The following is a 25,824-nucleotide window of genomic DNA, read 5'->3' on the forward strand; positions in this document are numbered from 1 at the left end:
CCCATCAAATTCAGAACCCTGACGCTGAACTACAAAGCCAAAAACGGACCAGCTCCTTTCCTGCTTGATGGTAATGGTCAAAGCCTGATATGTACCAGTACGGCTCGGCTCGAACCACCATCTCTTAAAACCCACAGTAAACAAACATCCTGGCTCTTCTCTGTGCTGGAGAACCAAGGTGATGAAACAACCTCCACTGGGTCTCAGAAACGCGGCTCTTTAAACGCCGACGTAAAACTCATGTTTTCAAAGAGTCCTTAAACTAATTTAAAAAAAAAGAAAAAAGTTCTCCTAGGGTTCTAAACATTATTAAATGTTTTATATCTCTTGATCCTAGTCTCTACACACTAGCTATGGATATGTTGAAGTAAACAAGGAAGCACTGTTGTAAGTTGCACTGGATAAGGGCATCTGCTAAATACCTTAAATGTAAATGTCTAATATATAGCCCCCTATACAGACCTTTTGATAGGTTCCAATGTAATAATCAGTGAATGTATGCTGTATGATCAGAATGATCAGTGAATTTATGCTATATGTTTCATTTCCAGACTACAAGTAGATTTCAAAGTCCCTCAGTGCACAGATGTGTCTGACTGGGTGCCAAGATATGAGCTTTTCTTTTCTATGGATTTCATCATTTCAAGTGCCAGTGAGCAGCATTGGATGTAGCACAGATATTAAAGCACAAAAATAAGGTAAGACACCTCAAAGCTATTTAAATATAGACAATAAAATCAAACTATTTGACAATAGAGTCAAGACAGCTTACCAGAGTTTTACAAAGTGAACGAATGAACAGATAATTAGTCTTTGCTGAATGGAGTACACCATACATGAACTGTGCATGATAAGGGCTGTAATTTTACATTTTTGTTGGGAAGTTTAGCCGATATTGGTGCGGCACAGTACAGAGTTACTGTATTACGAGCTCTCAGGGGAGGCTCACAACATTCTTGGCAGCCATCCTTCGTCTTTGTTTTGGGTTAGCATAATTCATCATCCTGGTGTTGGGTTGGAGGGTGGATCAGGGCTATGCCAGTGTAGCCATTTCATAAGAGAACCACTGCTTTTTTTTTTTTTTTGCTTTTTGACTATGACTGGCCTCGTTTAAGCAGCGTAAAAAAGATCAGAACAGCTATTAACTACATTACATTACATTAGATTAGATTTGGCAGACGCTTTTGTCCAAAGCGTCTTACAATAGTGAAGTACAAAAGTAATAGTAGTTAAAGGTAAAAACATCTTTAGATAGGGCCTAAAGGAGGTCAAAGGGAAATAATAGGATAGAGGAGTGAAGGAGGGGAAGAAGGAAAAGAGGTTAGACGTAGTAAGTTTGTTGGAGGTGTTAGGAGAGTAAGTGCTCTTTGAAGAGCTCTGTCTTCAGGAGTTTCTTAAAGATAGCGAGAGATTCTCCTGATCTGGTAGTGGAAGGTAGTTCGTTCCACCATTGGGGAACTCTGTATGAGAACAGTCTGGATTGCTTTGTGTGAATGTTTGGCAAAGTGAGGTGACGTTCATTGGATAACTTTTAAATAACATTTTGGATAACATTGGATAACTATTGGATAACTACTAGTTATTCTTATTATATTTTAAAATAGAAAGTCCATAATGAGAGGTACAGTATATAACTTGTAGGAAAAAGGTTAAAAAAAGACAACGAAGATAAGCAGTTTGAAATTGAGTTCCCAGGACTGAATTATAGATAAAGAACAGTACAAGTTATTAAGAATTGTTGCACTGCGTTATATGTTTGTATGTGTGTTGGGGTGATTATTTTTATGTGTGTGTGTGTGTTGTGCTGTAGTGCCTATTGAGCTGATGACATTAGCCCTTACTTATAAGTAATAACCTGCTTAGAGACTACAGATTAAAAATGAGCTCATTATCGAACTCAAGCACTTTAACGCTAAGCTGTTAATGATGTGCTCAATCCCTATTAAAAAAAGCAGAGTGAAGAAAATAAAGCTTAACTTTCTCTTCAGACCTAAAAACATCGCTGCAGACCTAGAAATATGTGATGCCAATCAAGAAGCTCCTACAGAAAAAAAGAAGCTGCTGGTTTTCTTAAGATAATGGACTGCCAAACACAGCAAACTTCTCAGGATTTTAAAAGAGATACACCAAGCTTGATAATGTTCAGAACCTTAGGAGTATTTTTTTATGATTTTTTTTTTAAGATTAGTTCAAGAACTTTAACAAAGATGAGTCTTCGTCGCAGGTTCGAACCCCAGCTCATTCAGCTTTTGCCATCAAGCTGCCGGCGCTCAGAGGGAGCACAACTGGCCCTGCTCCCTCCGGGTGGGTAGATGGCGCTCTCTTACCACATCACTAAAGGGTGATGTCCACAGCACAGGGCGTCTGTGAGCTGATGTATCGGAGCTGAGTGGCTGCGCTTTCCTCTGAGCATGCTGGCTACTTGGTAATGCTGCATCAGCAGCAGCTCGAAAAGAAGTGGTGGCTGACTTCACATGTATCGGAGGAAGCACCCTCCTGGTGTGTTGGGGCATTACCAGTGATAGGGGGAGTCCTAATGAGTGGGTTGGGTAATTGGCTGTTGCTTAATTGGGGAGAAAATGGAAAAAAAACTAAAAAAACAACAACAAGTCTTCAGTCCACGTTTGAAGACCGTGAGTGACTGCTGTTCTGACATCCAGTGGATCCATTTTACTGAAGATAAACTTACACCTTTTCACACCTGAAAATCTGGACCAGATTCTGCTTCATGTCTTACATTATTGTGTACATTTGATCCTGTTAGTTTTGGTTTCACACTGCAGTTTAGTGATTGGAATAAAGAATTTTCATCTTGAGCTACATGAGCTATGAGTTGCGAGTTGCTTTGTCAGATGTTGTGACTATTTCTAAATTCTAGCTCTCTCTCAGAATCTGACTCCCTTGTGTGTAAAATAGTTTAATTTATTTATAAATTATTTATTTTTATACTAAATTATGTACAGTAACTAAATTCATTCCCAGTCTAAGCGATCGTGTTCATAGTATTGCGTGATGTGCCTGCACGGCTAGGGGAGTCGGATTTTATCACCAAGGGCCCAACTTTAACGATCTGTAGGGCACCGGTCAATTATGTATGGGGCAGCTGGATTTAGGGTGTGTATGTTTGTCTTTGGTATTGTAAGGGCCCTAAAATATGCCTTGCATGGCTCAAAATGCGCAAAAGATATGTCTTAATTCTCTTAACTAATTGTGGGTGTGTTTTGGGTGTAATGTGAAATAAACCAATCAGTATGCTGGTGGTCATTCCCTTTAAGAGGCAGTTAAGCTCTGACTTTGGCGTGTTCGTATCTAAATAGCTCAAAGTTTTGTGCATCCCAGTAGAGGATTCTCACCTGCATCTCATTTAAGGGAACAGCAATGTTATTTTATTCTTAATTCTGATTATTGTTGAGTTAAAAGTCGTGTTTGGACTCATTTCAGTGGCGCATCTGTGTTTTCTGCCCCAAAAATAGCAACACGCCACAAATTTACCCGAAAACACCTAATTTCCAGACTTTCACCACACCCATCAGTGTAGATTTATTCCTAAACTAACGCTATTTTAACAGTGCATGCGCAATGTCACATATTAGCCTGTGTCTGTCCTGTGTTTTTCCCTCTTTTGGTTTTCTGTGCTCCTGCCCTGTTTTCCTGTCTTGTGTTTCCAGCCATGTGCTTTTTTGAGCACATGGCATTGTTTTGTTATTGTTCTGTCTCTGCCCTAGCCCCGCCCTAGCCCTGCCCAAGCCATTAGTGTTGTCACCTTGTGTCTCATTTGTAACTCCGCCCGCTCATTACTCCACAGGTGTCCCTAGTGTGTGCCTGTGTATAAATACCTCATGTGATCCATTGTTCTCTGTCGCGCTTTTTTTGTTTGACCGTGTTCGTTAATCTTTCCAGATTGTGTTTAAATGTTTTGTTTAGCCTCAGACCTGTTGTGTTGTTTGTCCTCAGTGTCTCAGGTTTGCTTTATTTAGTTTGTTTCTTTGTTTGCTTAGTTTGCTTGTTTGGTTCAGTATTTTAGTTTATCCTCTGTTTCATAGTGTTTTGTTTTAGTTACCTTTTCTTTTTATACTCTCTAGTGTTCCTTTCTTTGTTAGTTTAAATATGGATAATAAAAAAGACTTGCACTTGCATCCTGCCTCCTCCTCCTTGTTACACGCAAGATGTGTTGGCAAGACTGTTGGCAGGGTGTAAGATAGCAATGAGCATTATGATGCACCTTGGGTTTATGATAGGGCCCCAATTATTTTTTCCTCTGGTTTGATTAAAGACTGCATCAGCTTTCTGTAGTTGATCCGAAGACCGAAAACCTATAAAAGTACTTTCACAGTGCAGATGAACCAGACCATGTTTTCCTATAGCAATATAAGAAACACACAGAATACCACAGCAAATTTTAAGAAAACTAGATTAAAACTATGAAATATGTTCTCTATCAAAGAAAAATGTTCTCTGCTAAACTAAAGTGAAATACAGTTGCAAGACAAAGTAAGGGATTGCTGCATAAAATAAAGCCTTATTATTATCTAATTTATATATAAAAAAATAACTAAACTACTGACACATACAGTTTTACTGTTAATGTTTTTAATTATTAAACACAGGGCAAGCTACTTAGTCGCAATCAGCTTCACTAAACATTTCTTGTAGCTGCAAATACATTTTTGGATCAGTTTTGTCTTCAAATGTTATTTCATTATTGTTTTTTGTAATTTTCTGGCATGCACAGCCTTCCTCTGGTTGGGTTAGGATTCTGCCTTGGCATTTCCAAAATATAATTCAGCATCTTTTTCAACTATTCTTTAGTTGATTCACCCAATGTCACAGTTGGGATGCGGTTTAGAAGAGGCTATGGCTAGGCTATGTTCTGTACATCCTTTCACTGCTAATCTTGTTTTTTTTATTATTAGCTCAAATAACAACAGGAAACATTTCCAGCATGTCTGTACATCAGTTCCATTCCAAATTTATCATGCATGTCATAAAGTAACAAATTCTTAAGACAATCGGCAATCAAAATTTTGATGCTGCTCATCTGCGTAAATCAGCCGGAAACTGTGCGGCGGATTCCTCTGATGGCTCCACAACATGAAGACGCCTTTATCCCTCTAATGAGGGGGATTTGTCTGCTTGCTGCAGCTGTATGGTATAATTTGTGCTGCTTAAAATGCTTGTCCTTAAAGTGTTATTGAAGAACCCCTGGCACAATATTTACACGGGGGGATTTAGCTTAATGCATTACATCTCATTCAGACTCACACTGGGGGGGCTTCCTGACACACGCTGCTGAATCTGTGTGATTTATAACTTTTTCAAACTTTAGTTATTTTTATATACTTTCTTTATTTAATGTATTGTAGATTCATATTAAATACATTAGAAACAATTAAGGGACACATATAGAATTACATAGGGGAAAAAAAAGTGTTTGTCCTCCACATTAATCCCCTGATCTAAACCTGATTAACTGAGATGGTGATTTGAGGTGATTTGGGATGAGCTGGAGCTTCACAGCTTCACAGCTATTGTTCAGCAGCTCCAGAAACTCTTTTCTTCAAGACGCTGAGAAAACTATTTCAGGTGATTCTCCCTCATGAAGAAACTGAGATTAAAATACCAAGAGTGTGCAGATCTGCCCTCAAAGATAAATGTGGTACTTAGAAAAATCTAAAACATATAAAATATATTCCTGTTACTGTATAGCTTTAATGTTGCCAATATTAAATTTACAATGTCAAAAATCTTAAAAAGAAAACAAAAAACACATTGAATGAGAAGAGGTCCAAGCTTATGACTGGTACTGTTTATAAGTATATACAGTTCTGGAAAACAAATAAGAGACCACTTAAAAATAATGAGTGTCTTTGATTTGATTAAACTGAAAACCTCTGGAATATAGTAAAGAGGAAGATGGATGATCACAAGCCATCAAACCAAACTGAACTGCTTGCATTTTGCACCAGGAATGGCATAAAGTTATCCAAAAGCAGTGTGTAAGACTGGTGGAGGAGAACATGCCAGTATGCATAAAAACTGTGATTAAAAAACAGGGCTATTTTAAAAAAAAATATTTCTGAACCATTAAAACATTATGAAAATGAACTTGTTTGTCAGTTGTTGTCAGTGGTTTACAGGATAAAACAACAATGTTAATTTTACTCAAACATAAACCTATAAATAGCAAAATCAGAGAAACTAATAAAAAAAAAATAATAATGTTTTTCCAGAGCTGGTTATGATACATTTAGCATAACATCTACACACTGTGATTATATAAATATTCTAATAATATTCTATACAGCTAATAAGTTAATTTATACTTAATTCCTAATTAAACATCCCTTATTTAATAAAATAATATTGAGAGTTTAAGTAAATTTGAACAACCACACCCTTTTCTAATATCAACATGGTAAAGACTGCAGTTTCAGGAAATGTCCTATTTTTTTCTTTACCTTTTATTTGACAAAGATAAAAGTTTTTGTTTCAGAATAAGGGTTCATCTAAAAATAATTATTATTTTTTAAGTTACTACATCTGCTGATACTTCAGTTATACTACTAATGATAATAACACAGATACAAGCAACATTTTGTACTTTTTTTTTATAAAGAAGACTTGCACATAACATAAATAACTAATCAATTTCACCCGATTTTCACACGGTTTTCTTTGTTACAAAGAGCTGAGATGTAATTATGATACAGGACGCTTTCACACGTTACAAATACGGGCTTTCATGCCAAACCGTGTGAAAATCGGTGTTGTGATTACTACACTTATGTGAAACACCTTCCACTAGGCGCCGGCTGCTACATCAAGAGGCAGGCTATGCAGAGTCTATGTACATATGTCTGTCATTATCAGTACAATGACGGCGGCTCCCTGAATTAAAGCTAGCACTATAAGATGTAAACAGTGTTTTTTTTTAAGATATTAATGGCTTGTTTTAAATGTCTGGGCTCTCGGAATTCTACAAAGGAAGTGTGGAGCTACTTTGAGCCTGGATAACGGTGTAAAAAGCAATTTAGCGGGACGAAATATACGCCCCAAAGCGGCCGTTGTAAAGAGTGCTGGGCAAAAAACACAAAATGTCTGGATCTTAGAAAGCTGCAGGAGAACGGCGTTGGGCTATTCAACAAAGATAAGGTACTTTTCATCACGTTTTACTACAACAAAAGTTCTCCTTTAAAGTAACTGACTGGCTGTGCTACTGTCCCTGCATACTTTAGGACATTAAGGGTCAGCTCATCTGATGTTATATTAACTAATGGTAGCAATTTATTTAAGCTCTATTTATTTATTCATGTTGTTGTAAATGCTTACGTTTTACAGATAATTAGCTTTACACTTTTACATTTACTCACAATACAGTTTCTGCACAGCACTGTATTGATAGTATTATATAAGAACTGTACACCTTCCTACTGAGCTCTTAAATGATGTTATTATATGGAATAAAGCAGAAAAGAAGAAGCAGGAGAGCATCAGATAGAATCAATGCTGGTAATTATCTGCTCTGCGTGACATCAGTCAGGTTCACAGTTGAGACGTCAGAGCCAGATGAATGGACTCGGCCACGTAGTCGAGATTACGACCGTTGACGGCACTTATGTTCAGGCAGCCCTCCGGCAGCAGGTAAACGTGTCTCCTCTTCACCAGAAATTGGACCTGTTGAGCTAATAGAAAAAATGAATTAAATGCTGACTAACATCCATTCAGCTGTCGACCACCCGTGAACTCATTTTCTAATTGCCATCGTCCCACATGATGGGCCACTGATGTGCGTCCGCGGTCATGATTTGGGAATATTAGGTCACAGCTTTCGCAACGATGTGTGTGTGTATTACAAAGCCAGATAGCGAGAGAGAGAGAAAGAGAGAGAGAGAGAGAAAATGAATTCAGTTCAATTATGTTTTCATTTTACGCTCAGTTACCCGAGTCAGATAGATACAATTTCCACACTCTTGCACGGAAGGGAACGTGACTGCTTTCAGACTCGTCCATTAGCAGAAGATCAAGATGTAAATCAGAAGTCAAGTGACATTTCATGTGGGGCCAAGTTCCGAGTAATAGGCAAGACTGAGAGGGTTATAAGAGGAATTTACTGAAGATGATGACAAGCTTTTAAAGGGCACTAATAGCCTGAGAACATAACCGGAGTTGTGCACATTCCAAAAATGTGCACAAAGTGTGTTTTTCCCCCTTTATAATGAAAGATATGGTATAAATAGTGAGCACAAAGCTGACCTCAGAGAGTGCATTAAAATGCCACAAACAACTCAGAACGCAAACAGGAATACATTACTATGTGTTATTACTATTTGTTATGTGATTTATTCTAAAAATAATACAATAGTGCATTACAGACTGTTCTGTCATTACAAATGTTCAGTTTCGCTAGCCACCCTACAAAGCCTTTCTACACAGATCAGAGTGAAATATTATTAGTGCTGTCTACATTTATGAGGTAACCAAGCTGATTGATCTGGAAACTTTAATGAATTCATTTGTTTTACAAAACTGAATAATTTTACCATGTTTGGCCAAACATCCTCCCATAATTCACTCTTTTCACAGATCCTAGTGACGTTTTATTTAGTGCTGTAAACACAGCGCCGCCACTGTTGAGTTTTAACTCCCACTCTTTTAGGCTTAATCCCATTTCTCGTTTGTACCCTTCCCCCGTTTTTTTTTTAGTACAACCCATTTCCTTTGGAACAGAGTTACAACCCCATAAAAACTGAATATGACGATTTGCAAATCCTTTTCAACCCACATTCAATTGAAAACACTACAAAGACAAGATAGTTAATATTTGTTGTTTAAACCGATCAACGTTTTTGTTTTTTTGCAAATATTAACTTGAAATTGATACTGCAACCCATTCTAAAGAAGTTGGAACAGGGGAATGTTTACCACTGTGTTACATCACCTTTTCTTTTAACAACACTCATTAAGCATTTAGGAACTGAGGACACTAACTGTTGAAGCTTTGTAGGTGGAATCCATTTTTGCTTGATGTACAACTTGCTCAACAGTCCGGGCTCTCCTTTGTTGTACAATGCGCCACACATTTTCAAAGGGAAACAGGTCTGCACTGCAGTCAGTCAGGCCAGTGTAGTATCAGCACTATTTTAACACGTGCAGAATGTGGCTCGGCATTGTCTTGCCAAAATTAGCAGGACGTCCCTGAAAAAGATGTTGCTTGGATTGCAGCATATGCTGGTTTTAGCATTAATGGTGCCTTCACAGATGTGTAAAATACCATGCCTATACCATCAGAGATGCTGCTTTGAACTTTGCTCTTGTAACAATCTGGACAGTCCTTTTCCTCTTTGGGCTGGAGGACACAACGTCCATGATTTCCAAAAACAATTTAAATTGTGGACTTGTCAGAACACAGAACAGAGGACCACAATGGAAATAAGCTTTAGTGCTTTATTGTGTTTTAAACCGCAATTATTTGAAGTGCATAATGTCTGTTGTCTGTGTGTACTTTTTCAATCATTAAATAAATTCAATTAATCAAAATACTTTTCCACTTTGCGTCCATCCATCTCAGATGAGCTCAGGCACAGGTACCCAGCGGAATTTCTGCAAAGCTAAAGCCAACGATATTTGGCTTTAGCTTTGCATGGCAGCGTGGAGCGTCAAATTGTAGTTTACTGATGATGGTTTCCTAAAGTCTTCTTAAGAGCCCAAGTGGTAATATCCGTTACAAAATGATGTGGATTTTTTATGCAGTTAAATTTCTTTCTGCCTTGCCGCTTCACTTGCAGATATTTCTCAAGATTCTTGACATCTTAAGATCTCATAGACTGTAGGTGATGAAATCAATAAACTCAATTGCACGTTGAGAAACGTTCTTAAACTCGCCATATCCTTGCTTGTGAACGACTGAGCCTTTCAGAGATGCTCTCCTCATACCCAATCATGACACTCACCTATTTCCAATTAACTTGTTCACCTGTGAAATGTTCCAAACAGGTGTTTTTTGAGAAATCCTCAACTTTTCCTCAGCTGTCTTTTGTTGCCTCTGTCGCAATTTCTTTGGAACATGTTGCAGCATCAGATTCGAAATGAGTGAATATTTGCAAAAAACAATAACATTTATCAGTTTAAACATTAAATATCTTGTCTTTGTAGTGTATTCAATTGAATATAGGTTGAAAAGGATTTGCAAATCATCATATTGTGTTTTAATTCATGTTTTACACAACTTCCCAACTTCATTGGAATTGGGGTTGTACAAGAAGAAGGGGTGAATTTCTCTCCATAAGATTTGGGACAACTATTCAGTTGGGAACCACTGCTATTTCAAAATGGCATTTGCCGAAGAACAATAAATAAATAACACTGCTTTATTACTAGGCTACTAGCGGTGGTCTGTACGTGACCCTGGCAGGCTGATGTGATAGCAATGGAGCATTTTAATATTTATTTTCTGTTCCAGCTTAAATGATACAGCCTCCACTGTCCGTTGTACCATTAAAGGTGGAATGGAAAATTAGCTAGTTAGCAAGCTAACTACTAAGATGATTTTTATTCTTGTTATGAAGAAAATGAACACAAATATTTAAACACCAAAAATGTTTAAATTATTCAACAGTTATAAGTGTCATGTAGCCCTAACACATCCTTCTACCCTCCAGCCAAACAAGAATCGGGACACCCTACCCCTTGACATGCACTCACAAAACAGTGGGGTAGGGCTAAATGGTAGGGCCAATGGGTGAAATGGGATTGGGCCATACTCTTTTCATTCTTTTCATTAATCTCTCTCTCACTCTCTCTCTCTTACAAACATACTCACACACACAGCTGCTGCTTCTGTGAAACATAAGATTGGCATGTTTCCTTTACTTGTTAAGGACAAGGAAGTTAAGCATTTTAACCTGTGCCATTTTTAGTTTAAGCACTAAAGCAACACAGCTAAAAAGAGGTGCAACTAATGATTATTATTGATAGCTGATTAATCTGATGATTATTTTTAGTAAATTAGTCAAAACCATTTTTTTTGCCATGCACACGCCATCGCTTTAAATTAAAAGAAACAGCTGATCATCGTATACAATGTTGTATAAAACACATAATATAGTTTACAGCTTCATAACATCTTTTGACAGCTATGACTGCATAAGCTTAATTAAGCAAGAAATGTATTTATACGATCATTTGCACAATATAGAACTCTCACCGGTCAGTCCAGTACAGCAGTAGAGTCCTCCTGGTTTAATCAAGTGCTCCCAGCTGCCTGGGCTTCCAAGCAGTCGCATCTTCTCTCTGAGTCGCTCCCGCATTAGCATGCATCTTTCCGCCATGCCCTTCAACCCCTCCTGCCTAAAAGGGCCAATTGGAAATCATGGATTTAATAAGGTATGACACCATTTCCACAAGAGAACAGATAGTGAATTAAAAAGCATGGAGTGCTACGCTGCTGAGGAGTAATATAAGCAATATACATACATTTATGTATATGTATTTATATGTATACACATGTTTGTTTCTTTAGTAGAAGCTACAATGATTTAAATAAATAGGAATTTTTACCCCAACAATGAACATAAAGAGCTACAGACCTTTACCACAGTCCCTGTGTTCTCATATCTGGCTGTTACTGGCTGTTATCTAGTACTGTTACTGAACTTGTGCCCACAGTGTTTACCAGAGTGCTTGCCAGATATTAGGCTCCCTTATATATCTTTATTGGGTTTAGCAAAGCCAACAGGAGGACAGTTATCATGCTGAATAGGGCCCCACAAATTAATAACGGCCCCAACTCTCCCCCTTTTGTCAAGTTAATGAGAGACAGTGCCACAGTAAACATACACTAATCAACTCTGAACCAGAAACATGAAAAGTGAACACATATTGATAGTTTTACACTGTATAGAACTCGTTTAAACTTCCCCAAACACATTTTAACCCTCTGAAATTTTCATAAAAGTGAAGTAGTTAGCACGTAGTGCTAGCTGAATTTTTGTTCTAGCTGAAAAGAGTCTGTTCCACCTTAAATGTTACAGTAATAAACAAAAACAAAACAAAAAACATTTTCTTTTAAAGTTAAACGAGCACTGGATGTTAATCTACACAGATTTCTCTCCTGAAAACTGTTTATTTGGGTGAGTAAAGCGCTTCCATTTACTTAGAGTAAGCTTAGATTTACAGATTTCCTCTAAGGGTAGCTACGGTTAGCGCCAGTAAATGTTGCCCGACAGCGCTACACTGAAGAACCCTGAGTTCTATGGTAAGCCAGGGCGATATACTCACCTCTGAACGGAGAAAGAGCTATCTATCACTTTGTGTGGTTTGCAGGTAATGCTAATGATGCTCCAACAGTGCTAGCCACGGTTAGCAGCAGGCTACAGGCCGATAATACTCACCTCTGAACGGCGTAAGAGCTTGCACTTAGCACGGTTAGCGGCTATAGCTAATACTGCTCCAGTCTCGAGTCTCTGTGCTGGAGAACTAAACTGAAACTCCTGTATAAAGCTGTACTTCAGCGAATTGGCAGCTACTTTCAGATGGTGAATTTCAGAGCATTTCTACGTGTTTAACACCACGTTACATCAATGAACCGACATAATAAAGAAGCCAGCATTCATTTTAAAGGAACAATTATAAATGTTCACAATGACAAGGTCACTTTCACAGGCTTGTGTACACTGTGTTGATTGAACACAAAAGCTTAAATTCAGTCCTAATTTTTGCATACACTCTCCTCAAAAATCAAACTGTTTAAAGTAATATTTGATGCAATTGTGCGTTTATAACATTTAGGGTAAAAATCACTGGCGTACCATTCAACCAGATGCGCAGGATTGGTCAGCACTGTTGTAACCACTCTGGCGCCTCCTGCTGGTGGACAGGACCAAAGCGTTCGGATTATCTTTTCTGCCTGCGACTGGAGAGCCAGAAGATTGGAATCGTCCTTAAGAACACAAAACAGGTGGCCGACTCTTTCACCTGAGGATGTTATAGGATACAGAGTGAGAAGAGGTACAGTAGATCCAGCATTATGGTACTTAAGTAATATTACAATGTACTTCAAACAGGCAAAGAACAATATAAATATTAGAGCTGGGCGATTCATCGATTTAGTTGATTAATTTACATTTACAGTTAAGGACGATGTGTTTATATGAAAAACATTTTAATTTCCACCACCTCCCCTGTGGGCTCCCGTAGTTCAGAGTGAGCATTTTCCAACTGTGTACCACGTTCTGTACGCACTACAGTTTATGATTTTTTGCATATTCAGGGAAAAAATATCATCTTATTGTTATATAAGACTGGCATTTATTCAAAAGCTTTGTTTTGCAAGTCAAGCTCAATGGGGGAACATCTTTACTTAATAGCATATTAAATTGTACTTGATTTCTATTTTGTCAGTTTTCTCAAAAAGGGCACCATTTTATTTATTTCTATTTGTTTTTTGAGGGTGGGTTTATTTATTTATGTTTTAAGTTTGAGGGTGCATTGTGTCAGTACCCAAACTATGTTGGAGAAAGCTTTTTAAAAGTTACTAGATGTTTTCACTGTTTACAATAGTTTTTTGCTTGTTTCTGGTTGCACTTTAACCACAAAGGGGAAATTCTGTGAACAAAATAAATAAAAACTTATTTTTAACCATTTCTTTTTCATCTGTAGTTTTATTTTCTAGTAGGCGAAAAAAACATTTAAAATAAAAAAATAGATTAAAAAAAAAATAATAAATAAATAAAATATTTTTTTGGGGGGCCATATCGCCCAGTTCTACTAAATATAAGAGCCAATCAACATCGAGACCCAAATTATTGGGTTTCTTTTTGACACCAAAACGAGTCTTTGCAACGAGTCTTTTACAGCACTGCTCTTCTTTATAGAATGATTGTAATTCCAACACATTGGAGGGTTTTCAAGCATGAACCTTTTTAAGGTCATGCCACAGCATCTCAATAGGATTCAGGTCAGGACTTTAACTAGACCACTCCAAATTACTCAGATCTCAGGGTGCCGGCCTCTTAGTAGATATTACATAATTTAGAATGAGTCAGCAGGAGGGAAAGCTTTCTATTTTTCAATTTTTCAAATCTGGGCTGGAAAATCATATTTTTAGTTTAGCTTTTGCTGATTATGGTTTCTCTTTAGATCAGCGTTTCTCAATTTTTGTCCTGGCAACCCAGCTGCCTTGCACATTTATTGTTCTCTGCTCTCCTAACGCACTGTTTTAAATATTCAGCACAATAACAGGCACTTTCTGAGCTGTGGGGCTATGGTACAGCAGGAAATCTGCTAAAATGTTGATAAACACTGATTTAGATAATATTTATAAATCCAGGGGTTCATGGACATTAGTAAGTGAGGTGAACTGAGATGCTGGTGCTGTCGTCCCTCTTGCTTGCTCAGATTTGTGGATGAAGGGATAGATGGATGTGTCTGTGTTACCTTCTCTTCTGTTATTCAGTCATTAGCCATACTCTGATAACGTTCCACATTCTCTGCTCTCCATAAATCCAATCAGAACTAATTTCAACTCTTTGCCTTTTTTTAGAGTTATTGACTGCACACCTGTTTGGTAAAGTAATGATGTTTTTTGACCAGCAGGGTTTCTGCTATCTGTTTCAGACCAGCTGCCCGCTATTCAGCCACTGCTACCTGCTATCTTGGACTAGCAGCTACTCTCCATTACAGACTACATTTACAAGGACTCTTGTTACATCACTGCTATGACTATATTAGGGCTCCAACAAATTATCATTTTGGTAGCTGAATAATCTTTCGATTATTTTGTTTGATTAGTCAATTAGCCAACAAATTTCTGCCATTTTCTGCCATCCCTCTACTCTGCTTTCTGTGGGTAAAGCTTCTATTCCTAGCTTCCTCTTGTAAGGGGAAAATAATTCTTAAATAATAAAATAAATCAGTCTCACTAATTAGTTAAAAATCAGTCTTGCATAAATAATCAAATCATTAATATCATTAATATCTTCATTAATATCTTTAATTTCTGATTAGAGAAAGCAATATTAATTATCTAAAGGTTCTAAAGGTTTTAATAAATGTGAATTCTTTTAGACAATTATTATATTGCCAGCAATATTTGTAGCATTTGGCTCATAAGGCACCGACACTGTGATATTTGTTGGCTTGGTATGGCTACTGCGCTTGCACATATCTCCTTGATACGCTGAATCCAGACACTCTTTCTGTTGAAGAACAAAACCTTACGCTGGGTTGAGCTGTATGACAACTTCCACCCTTAATCAAACCAGCAGCTGGTCTCCTAATTAATAAGAACTCTGGCTAGACATGGGCTAGGAGTAGAATATGTGTTGATTTAAAGCAGAAGCATAAATTGGCCTTAAGTGTGTAGAGTGTTAATGTCCAAACATGGCCCTGGAGACTTCAGATTCAACACACCTTTCTCTCTATATTCACTTCCCTATTCTAATTATTCAGAATGGCCAAGAATTGGGAGAACTTTCTGTTTTCCAACCCCAAACAATTGAGGTTATTTTCAAAACTAGGAGGCAAGAAGTTCTGGGTTGGAAAAAAAGGTCCAGTTCCCAATTGTCATAAATGCATTCTCAAATAGATTCTAGGTCTTGGTGTATATTTGATACTATATTCACAGCATGTGGCAGCTCTTACCATATAGGCTGAAGCTGTGGGAGAAAGACTGAGCACACATTATCTCCAACCCTAAAGACACACAATGTCTCAAAACCCAGGCATCCTGCTCCACGTCCCCACTGCACAAACCCAGAGCAGGGAGCAGGATGAATGGTAGGAGCTGGCGTCTCTGAGATGGAATAAAACAGAAAGAGAGAGAGGGTAAGGGGTAAAGCATCAATGATTAAAACAACTAATAAAACATTAATGGTAAAGCCTTAGGCGCTGTATTTGCCACAAGTCCTAGAGACAAGCATTACACACAGCTTTGTGTTTATCCTGCTCCAGTCAAATCTGATTCATATCATCAGCAAACAATCAAACAGCAAACAATGAAAACATTCTTTTGAGATCTGTGTCCAAGTTGACTTGCTTGTATTACCTAATGAGTTTAAAATAAATATAAAATTATTCCAAACCCACATCATCACTGCAAGATGCTCTGTACTGACGAGTCGCTTGTGTCGCCCCACGTTTGTCGCTCAACACTAGCATATATCATGGTCCAGCCTCCGACAAGAAAAAAAGCACAAAAAATGATTCGCTTGGACATTTTATTTTACAGCTATAACTCCCGAGCTAGCTAGACTCTTGGCCGTTTCTGTGATCTACCTGCGCTGGAAATGCAGCCGTTCCCACAGATCGACGTGAGTCCACCCCATTCAACAGAATGAACAGCGAAAGGAACCAAAAGTTCAGAGAGCAGAAGCTTAAGGACCTCAGACCCCCTTTTTTGTGATAGGTCTAACGAAAAGCTAGAAGCCAATCGGGTTAAAATGTCGCTTCACCGCATCCTAATTCATTTGCATAAAGTTGAGAAAATTTCAGCTCTGTGTCGCTTGTCGCTCTGCCGCTTTGTCGCGGCAACAAATCGCGCCCTGCCATAGGAAATGAATGGTCGCCTGTCGCGTTGTCGCTTTCCAGTGTGAACGCAGGGTAAGATGGAAGAACCAGAAACACCACCTTTAACACCTACAGATTGGTGGTGGTAAGGGGGAGGAAGGAGACCACCACCCCTGTAACATAGTTGGGATGGTTTTGTTTACAGAGAGCTAAGCTCACTGTTTAAGGTGCTCTGATCACTTGTTTTTACATTTTTAAAAATCTTGTGTGCTGCCTTTAGCTCTATTCGGACGGGATTAGCTTCTCAGGGGGTCATTGGGTAAGTTTTCTATTTTTTGGGGCTGTCCGGAACAACCATCTATGTGTTTTTCTCAGACATCCTCTGAGACAATTACAGGTTGAATTACCTACTGTTTTCCCTGAACTCCTTGGTCCTTTGGTAATTTTAGTACCGTCCAGATCCACATCTCTGAGTTCCTTCACTTTGTGTTTAATACAATAGCATTTTTGTCCACTGCCGTGCACCGTAATTACACTTTGGATGTGCATAAACACGTAATAACAATATTTTTCACAGACTAATAAACTAATCCCAACTGGATAGGGCTTTGACAGCTTGAGATGCTTTTACACTAGTGAGAGACCAACTAGTGACTATTTATGCCAAACTGGTTAAAATATCCTTGGACTATATGTCTTGCTGTCATTGCTGTCGATCTCTTTTGGGCTAAACTTTGTTTAGAGAGTTAGCTAATTGAAGACTTAACTTCTTACTTATAAATACTTATGTACAAACTCGTTCTTGCACATTCCTGTCCTTGTACTTCTGCTACAGCCAAAGGAACTGTGAATATTTTACATTTGAAATAATATCAACAAAAGGATATTTAAATTTGTCACTGTAATATCTACATAAAACAATACTTGTATTTTCACTTTTAGTACTTGAGTAGTACATTTTTTAAAAAACTACTTGCAATACTTAAGTACAAATGTGTTGAGTACTTTAGTATTTTCAATTAAGTGTTGTGCTTAAAGAACACTAACTTCTACCCAAGTCACTTTTTTGATAGAGTACTTGTACTTTTACTCCAGTTTGGGTCTCTAGTACTTTATACATGTCTGATGTTTGCTTTGCAACATGGAGCACCATCATGCTGGAACTAGCCACTAAGTGTCTGGCCAATTGTGACCATGAAGGGATGCACAGGGTCAGCAACAAATTCAATACTCAAACAGGACATGGCTTGATGACTTGAGCAATGATTTACTGGTATCAGTGGGTTCAAAGTGTGCCAACATTACCTATGGCATTACATCACCTAGCCTGGACTGTTGACACAAAGCAGATTGGGTTCATACTTTTGGCATCAAATTCTAACCCTATGATCTGTGTGCTTTAGTAGAAATTCATCAGAGACAGTTAACTATCAGGCTCAACCACAGAACCCAAGCCTACATGTGCTCAAGCTTATATGTCAGTGTTCTATATAGGCTTCATATGGAAATACAAAATGTATGTTCATGTTAAGTTTATCTTTTTAACAGTTTGAAAATTCAGTAATTATTTTGAATTAATGCTCTAAAATTGGCATTTAAAATCACAGAAATTCTTATGATTGACACAAAATTCTAAGCCTAGAGTGTGTGAAATTAAACAAAACAAAAGTTAACTGCTTAAAGCAATCCAACAGACATCAGTATTGAGCAGAATGCCTCGATTTTCCTGCTTCTTCCTCTCTGTGTATGTTAGACAGTGATACATTACCACCAGGACGTCAATCACTCGTCTCCAGTCCTCTTGAGAAAGATCTGCTCCAGTGGGAAAGTGTCCTGAGGCAGACAGGACCACCACGCTCTGCTCTGGAGCTTTCTCCAAGTCCTCCAGCATCTTCTCCACACACACCCCTCGAAGATCACTATCCCAGTACCGGTAGTGCTGGACATTCCCAATCCCTGCTGCTTCAAAGACGCTTGGTAATGACTCTGAGAAAAAATGACATCAGCTCTGTACCAATATACTGTATTTCACTATTTAAACTATATACTGTACCGTTTCCACAGTTACTATATAGAGACAAAAGATGAACAAATAAAGCTTGTTGTGAAGGGCACTTTACCAATGTATAAGATATATATTTCACATTCCAAATTTCAGAAGAAAATGGCATAAAATAAGAAATTTTTGTATAAATAAAGATGTATTTTTTGCGACAGAGATGCATGAAGAAGAATCGTTATGTGACAGAATAGGCTTCTATTTCGTGCTTCTCTTCCTGGTTGTCCTCCTGCTGCTGTTTTTCCCCCCTTCTTGCATTTTCCAATAAGTAAAATGGTTTCTTTCATGTTCTTATAGGCTCAGGGCCTGTAAGTGACCCAATGTCTTTTTAAAAAGGAGGCATTGGACATGCATGCACAGCTGATTTGGGTTGTCTCTAGCTACCTTAAAATCCTCTGCTGGTAATTCAAGTGTGTGAGGGATGTTAAGACAACGTTTAACATGTGGTTGGCGTGGGGCAGTGGATAACATCACCACATCACGTGGGAGATTGGGGTTCAATTCCCAGTCTGGGAATTCCCAGAACTAACCTTGTAAGTCACTCTGGATAAGAGTGTCAGTTAAATGCTGTAAATGTAATGGAATGTTTAAATTTAATGATTCAGTCAGTAGATCTAAAAGTGATGTTCCCAATTCCAATTCTGGCTACGATTAATGTATGTTTTTCTTTTTTTTATATGATCAGATCTTGGTTCCAATGCAGAGTATTTGCATTGTCTTGTGTGTGGTAGGCCCATGTGCTCAGTTTTAAGGTAAGGATCAAGTTTTTACAAACTGTTCCAAAAAATAAAAAAGAAAACTTCAAGTTCACTTCTTAAACTTTTGAAAGTTTTATCGGATATATCCAGTATGTTAGCTTGCTATGCTAACTGGCTTGTATTAGCTAGTGAGCTCTGCCAGTGTGCTTCTTTGGTGGTGCAGTTCTACACGGCTCTACAACATCTCTAACGGTAAGGTGGTATGTGAAATATGCATACCTGTTTTAATTTCCCCTTCCAATATATTAGATGAAAGGGTATACCGCCCAGCACTACTTGTAATGTGAGGCTTATTATTTAGGAGTATAGCCACACAAGTGTTTAAAACCCACCATCACATGGAGAGGAGAGAAGAACTGGGCCAGTCCAGGAGGAGCTGGTGCAGTAGCAGTGCTTTAGTAACTCTGCTCCCAAACGCACAGCTCCAGACAAGCCTACCGTCTGCACTCCTACAACCTTTAAACAGTGAAATTAAATTAATCACAACTCTCTATACACACACTCTCAGTGAATTATACATCTGCTGCGTGATGGATTAGTAACATATTGATCATTTTTCTGGAAGTTTCTAAGCTCAGCATTCAATAAAAGGTCAGATTTGGATTAAATGAAAAATGTTTCATTGATTTTCTGTCTGAATAGTGAATACCTCCTGGATTTCTATTAGGTGGACTGCAAAAGTCATAAAAATACATCTACAACCAGATACCACTAGATTTCACATTGCAACACTGATGTGAATCAATGTTAATAAATACTGTTCTAATAGAGGTACATAAAGGACGGAGTCTTACAGCTTACCCTGTCCCCAACACACCTGATCCAGCTAATCAGCCAATTATCAAGCTTTTTTGGGGGGGGGGGGGGGGGTCGAAAATGTGATAATGTGACACCTGTCTAACTGCAATATTTTCTAAGGTTTCAATGTCTTTGCATTTCTTGAGGTCTGAAAGCTCTGCATCTTTTTTGTTATTTCAGCCATTCCTTATTTTCTGCAAATAAATGCTTTAAATGACAATATTTTTATTTGGAATTTGGGAGAAATGTTCTCTGTATTTTATGGAATCTGAATCTTATTTTTTTTTCAGAGCTGTATGTAGTACCTCTTCATATGTACTCCTCTGAACTTTTCACATACTGAGTTGTGGTTCAGAGAATATTAACATCTGCATGCTTGTCTCCTGTCTCCTCAGTCTTTTTTTGGCCAGTTCTCGTTTAAAAAATAAGTCAACAGATTTCATCAGAGCTTCCTGCATAAAGAAAGATTCTAGTAAAAAATGATAACTTCACAAAAATAGGCGCAGACTTGGTGAATGGCCTGTCTGAATAGAGAGATTTAATTGCAGGTTGCTTAAACAAGCGTCTCTGACTGGCAGAAGTGAAAACCCAGGTGTTAAAACAATGTTTTGCCTGAAGCCGGCTTCAGGGCTCTCCGGCTCACCAGTAGTCATGTTGTGAATGTAAAATGCCTTGCTCAGTGCGAGACCAATATAGCATGCAAACAAAGAGATTTTCACCAAAGCTTTCTTGAATGAGGTATGCCTTTTCTCAATCTGAAAATCATGACTGACAGATGCATGACAGTTAAGCATCCATAAATTGACATGGACTTTAAAAAGAGCCTTTTTAGCAGCACTATCTGTCTTCTTTGGTGATTCAGAGTTTGGCATCATTAGGACACTTTTCCAGACATTTAACATTTCGAAAGCGACATTTCAAAGAGACATTTAACGTCAGAGGCGAAGGCGCATGACGTTCACCCCCTGTGCAAACAGACTACAGGTTATATGTGATGCATCTGCGGCGTGTTATCAGTGTGTTCAGCTGCTCAGCCACTGCCAGTGACAGGCCAGCCTGTGGATTAACAAGCAGTTTTAACAAACAAGGCGATATACACCATTCAGACAGACTGTGCCTACTGGATTACATGTGGTTACTGGAAGAAGGAATATAAAGATTCACTCTGTTCTCCACCAGGGCACGGCTCTCCCTGCCTAACGCCAGCTCCACTGCTTTCCTGGTGAATTCTGGGAGGCCTGACGTAGGTTGATACTCTGGGTAAAGGGTTGGGTCGGTGCCAATCTGCTGCTTGATTTTCCAGATTACAGGAAGCTCTGTGGTCTTCCCATCTTCCCCAACATACTCTAGACACAGAAAGAGATGGCACATGAACAAACAATATGAATGAATGTTAGTCTGGCTGGCTAATTGAGACAGCATTTTACAAAGTGTTACATATATATACACATTGACCTGCCAGATTTCAAGAAACAGGAGCTAGGATTATATCCCAGAGTTTTGCCATATTTCCCATCCACATTTAAGGAAGAAATAGACTTGGGTTGTAGTGAAACATGCTCATGCAAAGAAATCACCATTTTTACACCATTACCAACCTCAAAGCAGCTCCACACTTGAATTCTGAGGGGTAGTTATTCTGATGCCACTATCAAAGTTTAGAGCTACTTTGAGCTTGTTAATGTTTTCAAAAGAGAGATTTTGCAAGCCTGTTTGGAGCGTCAGCTAAAAGTGTTGAATGCTAAAGGAGAATTGAGATAGGCTACTCGACAAAAGTTTGTACTTGTTATCATGTTTTACTGCGCCCCAAGTCCATTTCACACTGGATTTCTCCTCATGCATTAAATGTGGATGTGATTTCTACCAACAGCGCTAGTTTGTTTTTTTCCTGACAATTTTAGTTAGATACCAAAGGTACAATCATTACCACTCACTGCACTGTCCACTGATGACTAACCACAGCTGGTAGTGCTGCTAACCGTGGCTGGCTAACACTGCTAACCTTGGCTGACTAACACTGCTAACTGGGGCTGGCTAGGACTGATAACCGGGGCTGGCTAACACTGCTAACCGTGGCTGACTAACACTGCTAACTGGGGCTGAGTAACACTGCTAACTGGGGCTGGCTAGCACTGATAACCGGGGCTGGCTAGCACTGATAACCGGGGCTGACTAACAATGCTAACTGGGGCTGGCTAGCACTGATAACCGGGGCTGGCTAGCACTCATAACCGGGGCTGACTAACAATGCTAACTGGGGCTGGCTAGCACTGATAACCGGGGCTGGTTAAGCACTGCTAAATGGGGCTGGCTAGCACTGATAACCGGGGGTGACTAACACTGATAACCGGGGCTGACTTACACTGCTAACTGGGGCTGGCTAGCACTGATAACCGGGGCTGACTAACACTGCTAACTGGGGCTGACTTACACTGCTAACTGGGGCTGGCTAGCACTGATAACCGGGGCTGACTAACACTGCTAACTGGGGCTGGCTAGCACTGATAACCGGGGCTGGCTAGCACTAATACCGGGGCTGGTTAAGCACTGCTAAATGGGGCTGGCTAGCACTGATAACCGGGGGTGACTAACACTGATAACCGGGGCTGACTTACACTGCTAACTGGGGCTGGCTAGCACTGATAACCGGGGCTGACTAACACTGCTAACTGGGGCTGGCTAGCACTGATAACCGGGGCTGGCTAGCACTAATACCGGGGCTGACTAACACTGCTAACTGGGGCTGGCTAGCACTGATAACCGGGGCTGGCTAGCACTAATACTGGGGCTGACTAACACTGCTAACTGGGGCTGGCTAGCACTGATAACCGGGGCTGACTAACAATGCTAACTGGGGCTGACTAACACTGATAACCGGGGCTGGTTAAGCGCCGCTAACTGGGGCTGGCTAGTACTGATAACCAGGGCTGTTTGAAAAAATACGGTATATTGTTTCCAGTCCTCTGAAAAATCTAAATTCACATGAATTTCTAAAATCAAAGAAACAAGTCCCTTGTTTTACGAACAATTCTCATTTAAGAATCCCCCAGCACTCGTATCATAGTGTTAATGAGTCCTTACTAGTGGGTAGGAAATTTCTCTGTGGATTAGATGAAAGGCACAATTAGTCACCCATAGAGCTCTGCTGACCTCTTCATTAATAAGTATGTGAAGTCTGTGAGTCTGATAGCTGCAGAGTAGTCTGATTATTAGTGCTGATCACTGCAGCAGATGGTGCTCTGTTTTATCTATTTGGCAGAGGGCTGCTGCTTTGATCAGTCAGACATGGCCTGATTTCCTCTAACAAGGTGTCATTTCAGAGTCTCTGGTGCTGATTGAAATTCACACCTTTTGTTATTTACTTTTTATATGACTTGGAAATCTTCTGACATTCAGATATTATAGACTCTCCTGATCTGTGCTTTGGTTTGAAAAATCTGTTTCTGAGGTCTGAAGTTTGGCAGGTGTGATGGTCCTGCATTTCATATTGTTATTTATTATCTACAGGTATGTGCTATATGCTGTATTGCCGTTTTTCTACTGAATGGCATAATGGTTACTAAGGCTTTGATGTACTGTTACAGGCTGGATCAGACTTGATAGACTGGGTTATGGTTTCTTTTTCCAAGTGCTGTGTTGCTAAATCAGGACCTGGAAGTGCACATCAATTGAATATAAGTATAGAAGGACATTAAGCTGCTCCAGAATGCTCTTTTTCTCACTATTTCTCAAACACACAGTTTCGGGCAAGGTTTGGTTGAGTGGGCCGTGACACACTGACACATTCACACTTTCTCTGTCTGTGGACCTCGGGGTGTTACTCACAGCATTAAAAAGTCTGCTCACGCTGATTTACAAATAACACCGGACATCCTTACAGTGTGCACAGGAAACCTCAATCTGCACCAGCCTTCTGAGAAGAATACCGGTTTATGTATTTAGGGATGGGAATACTTAGTGAATCTTAATTTATGTTAGCACCAAGCCAGCAGTGATTTATGTTTGTTTGTGATAGTAGTTAAAGTTCCTGCAGAAACTGCAAGTGTGGTTGCAGTGGTGTTGCTAAGGTATTACTAAGCAGTTGCTAAGTGGTTGCTAAAGTGTTGCTATGGTATCCGTGTTGGTTGCTAAGGTGTTGCTATATGGATGCTTGGTGGTTGATAAGGTGTTGCTATGTTATCATCGGTGGTTGCTTTTTGTGTGTCGATCTGTATAGCCCATTTTTGGAAAGAAAGCTCTATTGGCATATGCAAATTTTCCCCCAATTATTCCTAATGGGCAAAAAACAGGTTAACCAAGTTTTTATGAAATTCGTACGTCTGATCAAAAAGCCATACACAAGCCCATCATTACCGATAATTACACACATTTTAGAGTTGGAACGGAGTCGATATCTCGAAGTTAACTGGACAAAAAAGGAGGAATAATAATAAAAGGAAAAAGAATAAGACAATACACTTCCAAGTACCAACCAAGCACCTGCAGTTTGAATCATTGAGGGAGTCAGTTCTTTTTAATGAAGCTTTGGAACTGATTCAGGGTACACATAAGTGAATCCTAAAATCACCCCTGTTGTTGTTATGTTGCTATATGGTGTGCTAAGTGATTCACTTGGTTTAGTGAATCGGTTCGACTGAACGAATCATCTCCTTCTCGAGTCCTCGCGCGTCGCTGCTACTCACCCCTCCCCGCGAGGAACACCTTCTTCTCCCGGTGAGAATCTCTCCTAAACTCCGCCAGCAGCTTCAGCTCCGCGCTCAGAGCGCCCACAGCCCCGCTGAACACGGACATGCCTTACCTTCTTCACTTATTCACCCCCAAATTATAACAGTTCTAAAGAAAGCGCGCTGTTTTCATTCTCACGAGACTTCCGCTACCTCTCACCACTGTTTACTGCTGCTGTTGCTAAGAAGCTTCCAGACGCGCTGTCGTTTCCTGGCAACACGTGTTACTGCAGCACATCATCTTATGTATTTTAATAACATAGATTTTTATTATTTTTAAAGATATAAGATACCACTTACAAATTATACGTTTCTTTGATTTTACCAAATTATAAACCTCTGGAATATAATCAAGAGGAAGATGGATGATTACAAGCCATCAAACCAAGCTCAACCGCTTTGATTTTTGCACCAGGAGTGGTATAAAGTTATCCAAAAGCAGTGTGTAAGACTGGTGGAGGAGAATATGCCAAGATGCATAAAAACTGTGATCAAAAAACAGTTATTCCATATTGATTTCTGAACTTTTAAAACTTTAGAATATCAGCAACTTCTCATTTCTCATTCTCAAAAAAAAGTTTATTTGGAATTCAGGAGAAATGTTGTCTGTAGTTCATAGAATAAAACAACAATGTTCATTTTACTCAAACATATACCTATAAATTGCAAAATAAGTGAAACTGATGTAGCTTACACTAGAATATTTCTAGCTAAATGCCAAATTACAATTTTATTTTGTATATTTTACATAGAAAATTTGAACAACACACACGCAAATGCCTATTAGCTTTCTTTAAAGCCATTAAAGCAGAAAAAAGCAATTATGACAAATATAAAATGTAGGATGTATGATTATTTTAAATGTACAGGTGACACTAACAGTGAAATTCTACCAAATTCAATACAAGCCAGATCACATTATGGCTTGTAAAGCTCCAAATACCACACACAACCCTTTAGGGCAGTTTTTATTGTTGCAATA

At 38.9% G+C, this 25,824-nt stretch overlaps 1 protein-coding gene across 1 annotated transcript; it reads right to left on the reverse strand.

Annotated features, from left to right (window-relative positions):
• Positions 1-7,495: 7,495 nt before the first annotated feature.
• On the reverse strand, positions 7,496-25,040 carry got1l1 (glutamic-oxaloacetic transaminase 1 like 1). The gene is made up of 8 exons (XM_007260141.4): positions 24,801-25,040; positions 21,283-21,464; positions 19,653-19,776; positions 18,272-18,489; positions 15,640-15,790; positions 12,807-12,972; positions 11,204-11,346; positions 7,496-7,682 (listed from the first exon to the last, which is right to left on the reverse strand). The coding sequence occupies exons 1-8, from the start codon at positions 24,907-24,909 to the stop codon at positions 7,543-7,545; spliced, it is 1,233 nt and encodes a 410-aa protein (XP_007260203.2). The 5' UTR covers positions 24,910-25,040; the 3' UTR covers positions 7,496-7,542.
• Positions 25,041-25,824: the final 784 nt, after the last annotated feature.

The sequence above is a fragment of the Astyanax mexicanus genome, chromosome 12, assembly GCF_023375975.1.
Source record: "Astyanax mexicanus isolate ESR-SI-001 chromosome 12, AstMex3_surface, whole genome shotgun sequence".
NCBI lineage: Eukaryota > Metazoa > Chordata > Actinopteri > Characiformes > Acestrorhamphidae > Astyanax > Astyanax mexicanus.

What these genes read in the sequence shown, in the direction of transcription:
- got1l1 (XM_007260141.4), bottom strand. Translation starts at nt 24,909, where the DNA reads ATGTCCGTGTTCAGCGGGGCTGTGGGCGCTCTGAGCGCGGAGCTGAAG. An exon ending in GAGTGATTGACGTCCTGGTG is followed by an intron (nt 15,791 to 18,271) that starts GTAATGTATCAC and finishes ATTCCATCTCAG; the next exon opens with AGACGCCAGCTCCTACCATT. An exon ending in CCTGCGCATCTGGTTGAATG is followed by an intron (nt 11,347 to 12,806) that starts GTACGCCAGTGA and finishes TGGCCCTTTTAG; the next exon opens with GCAGGAGGGGTTGAAGGGCA.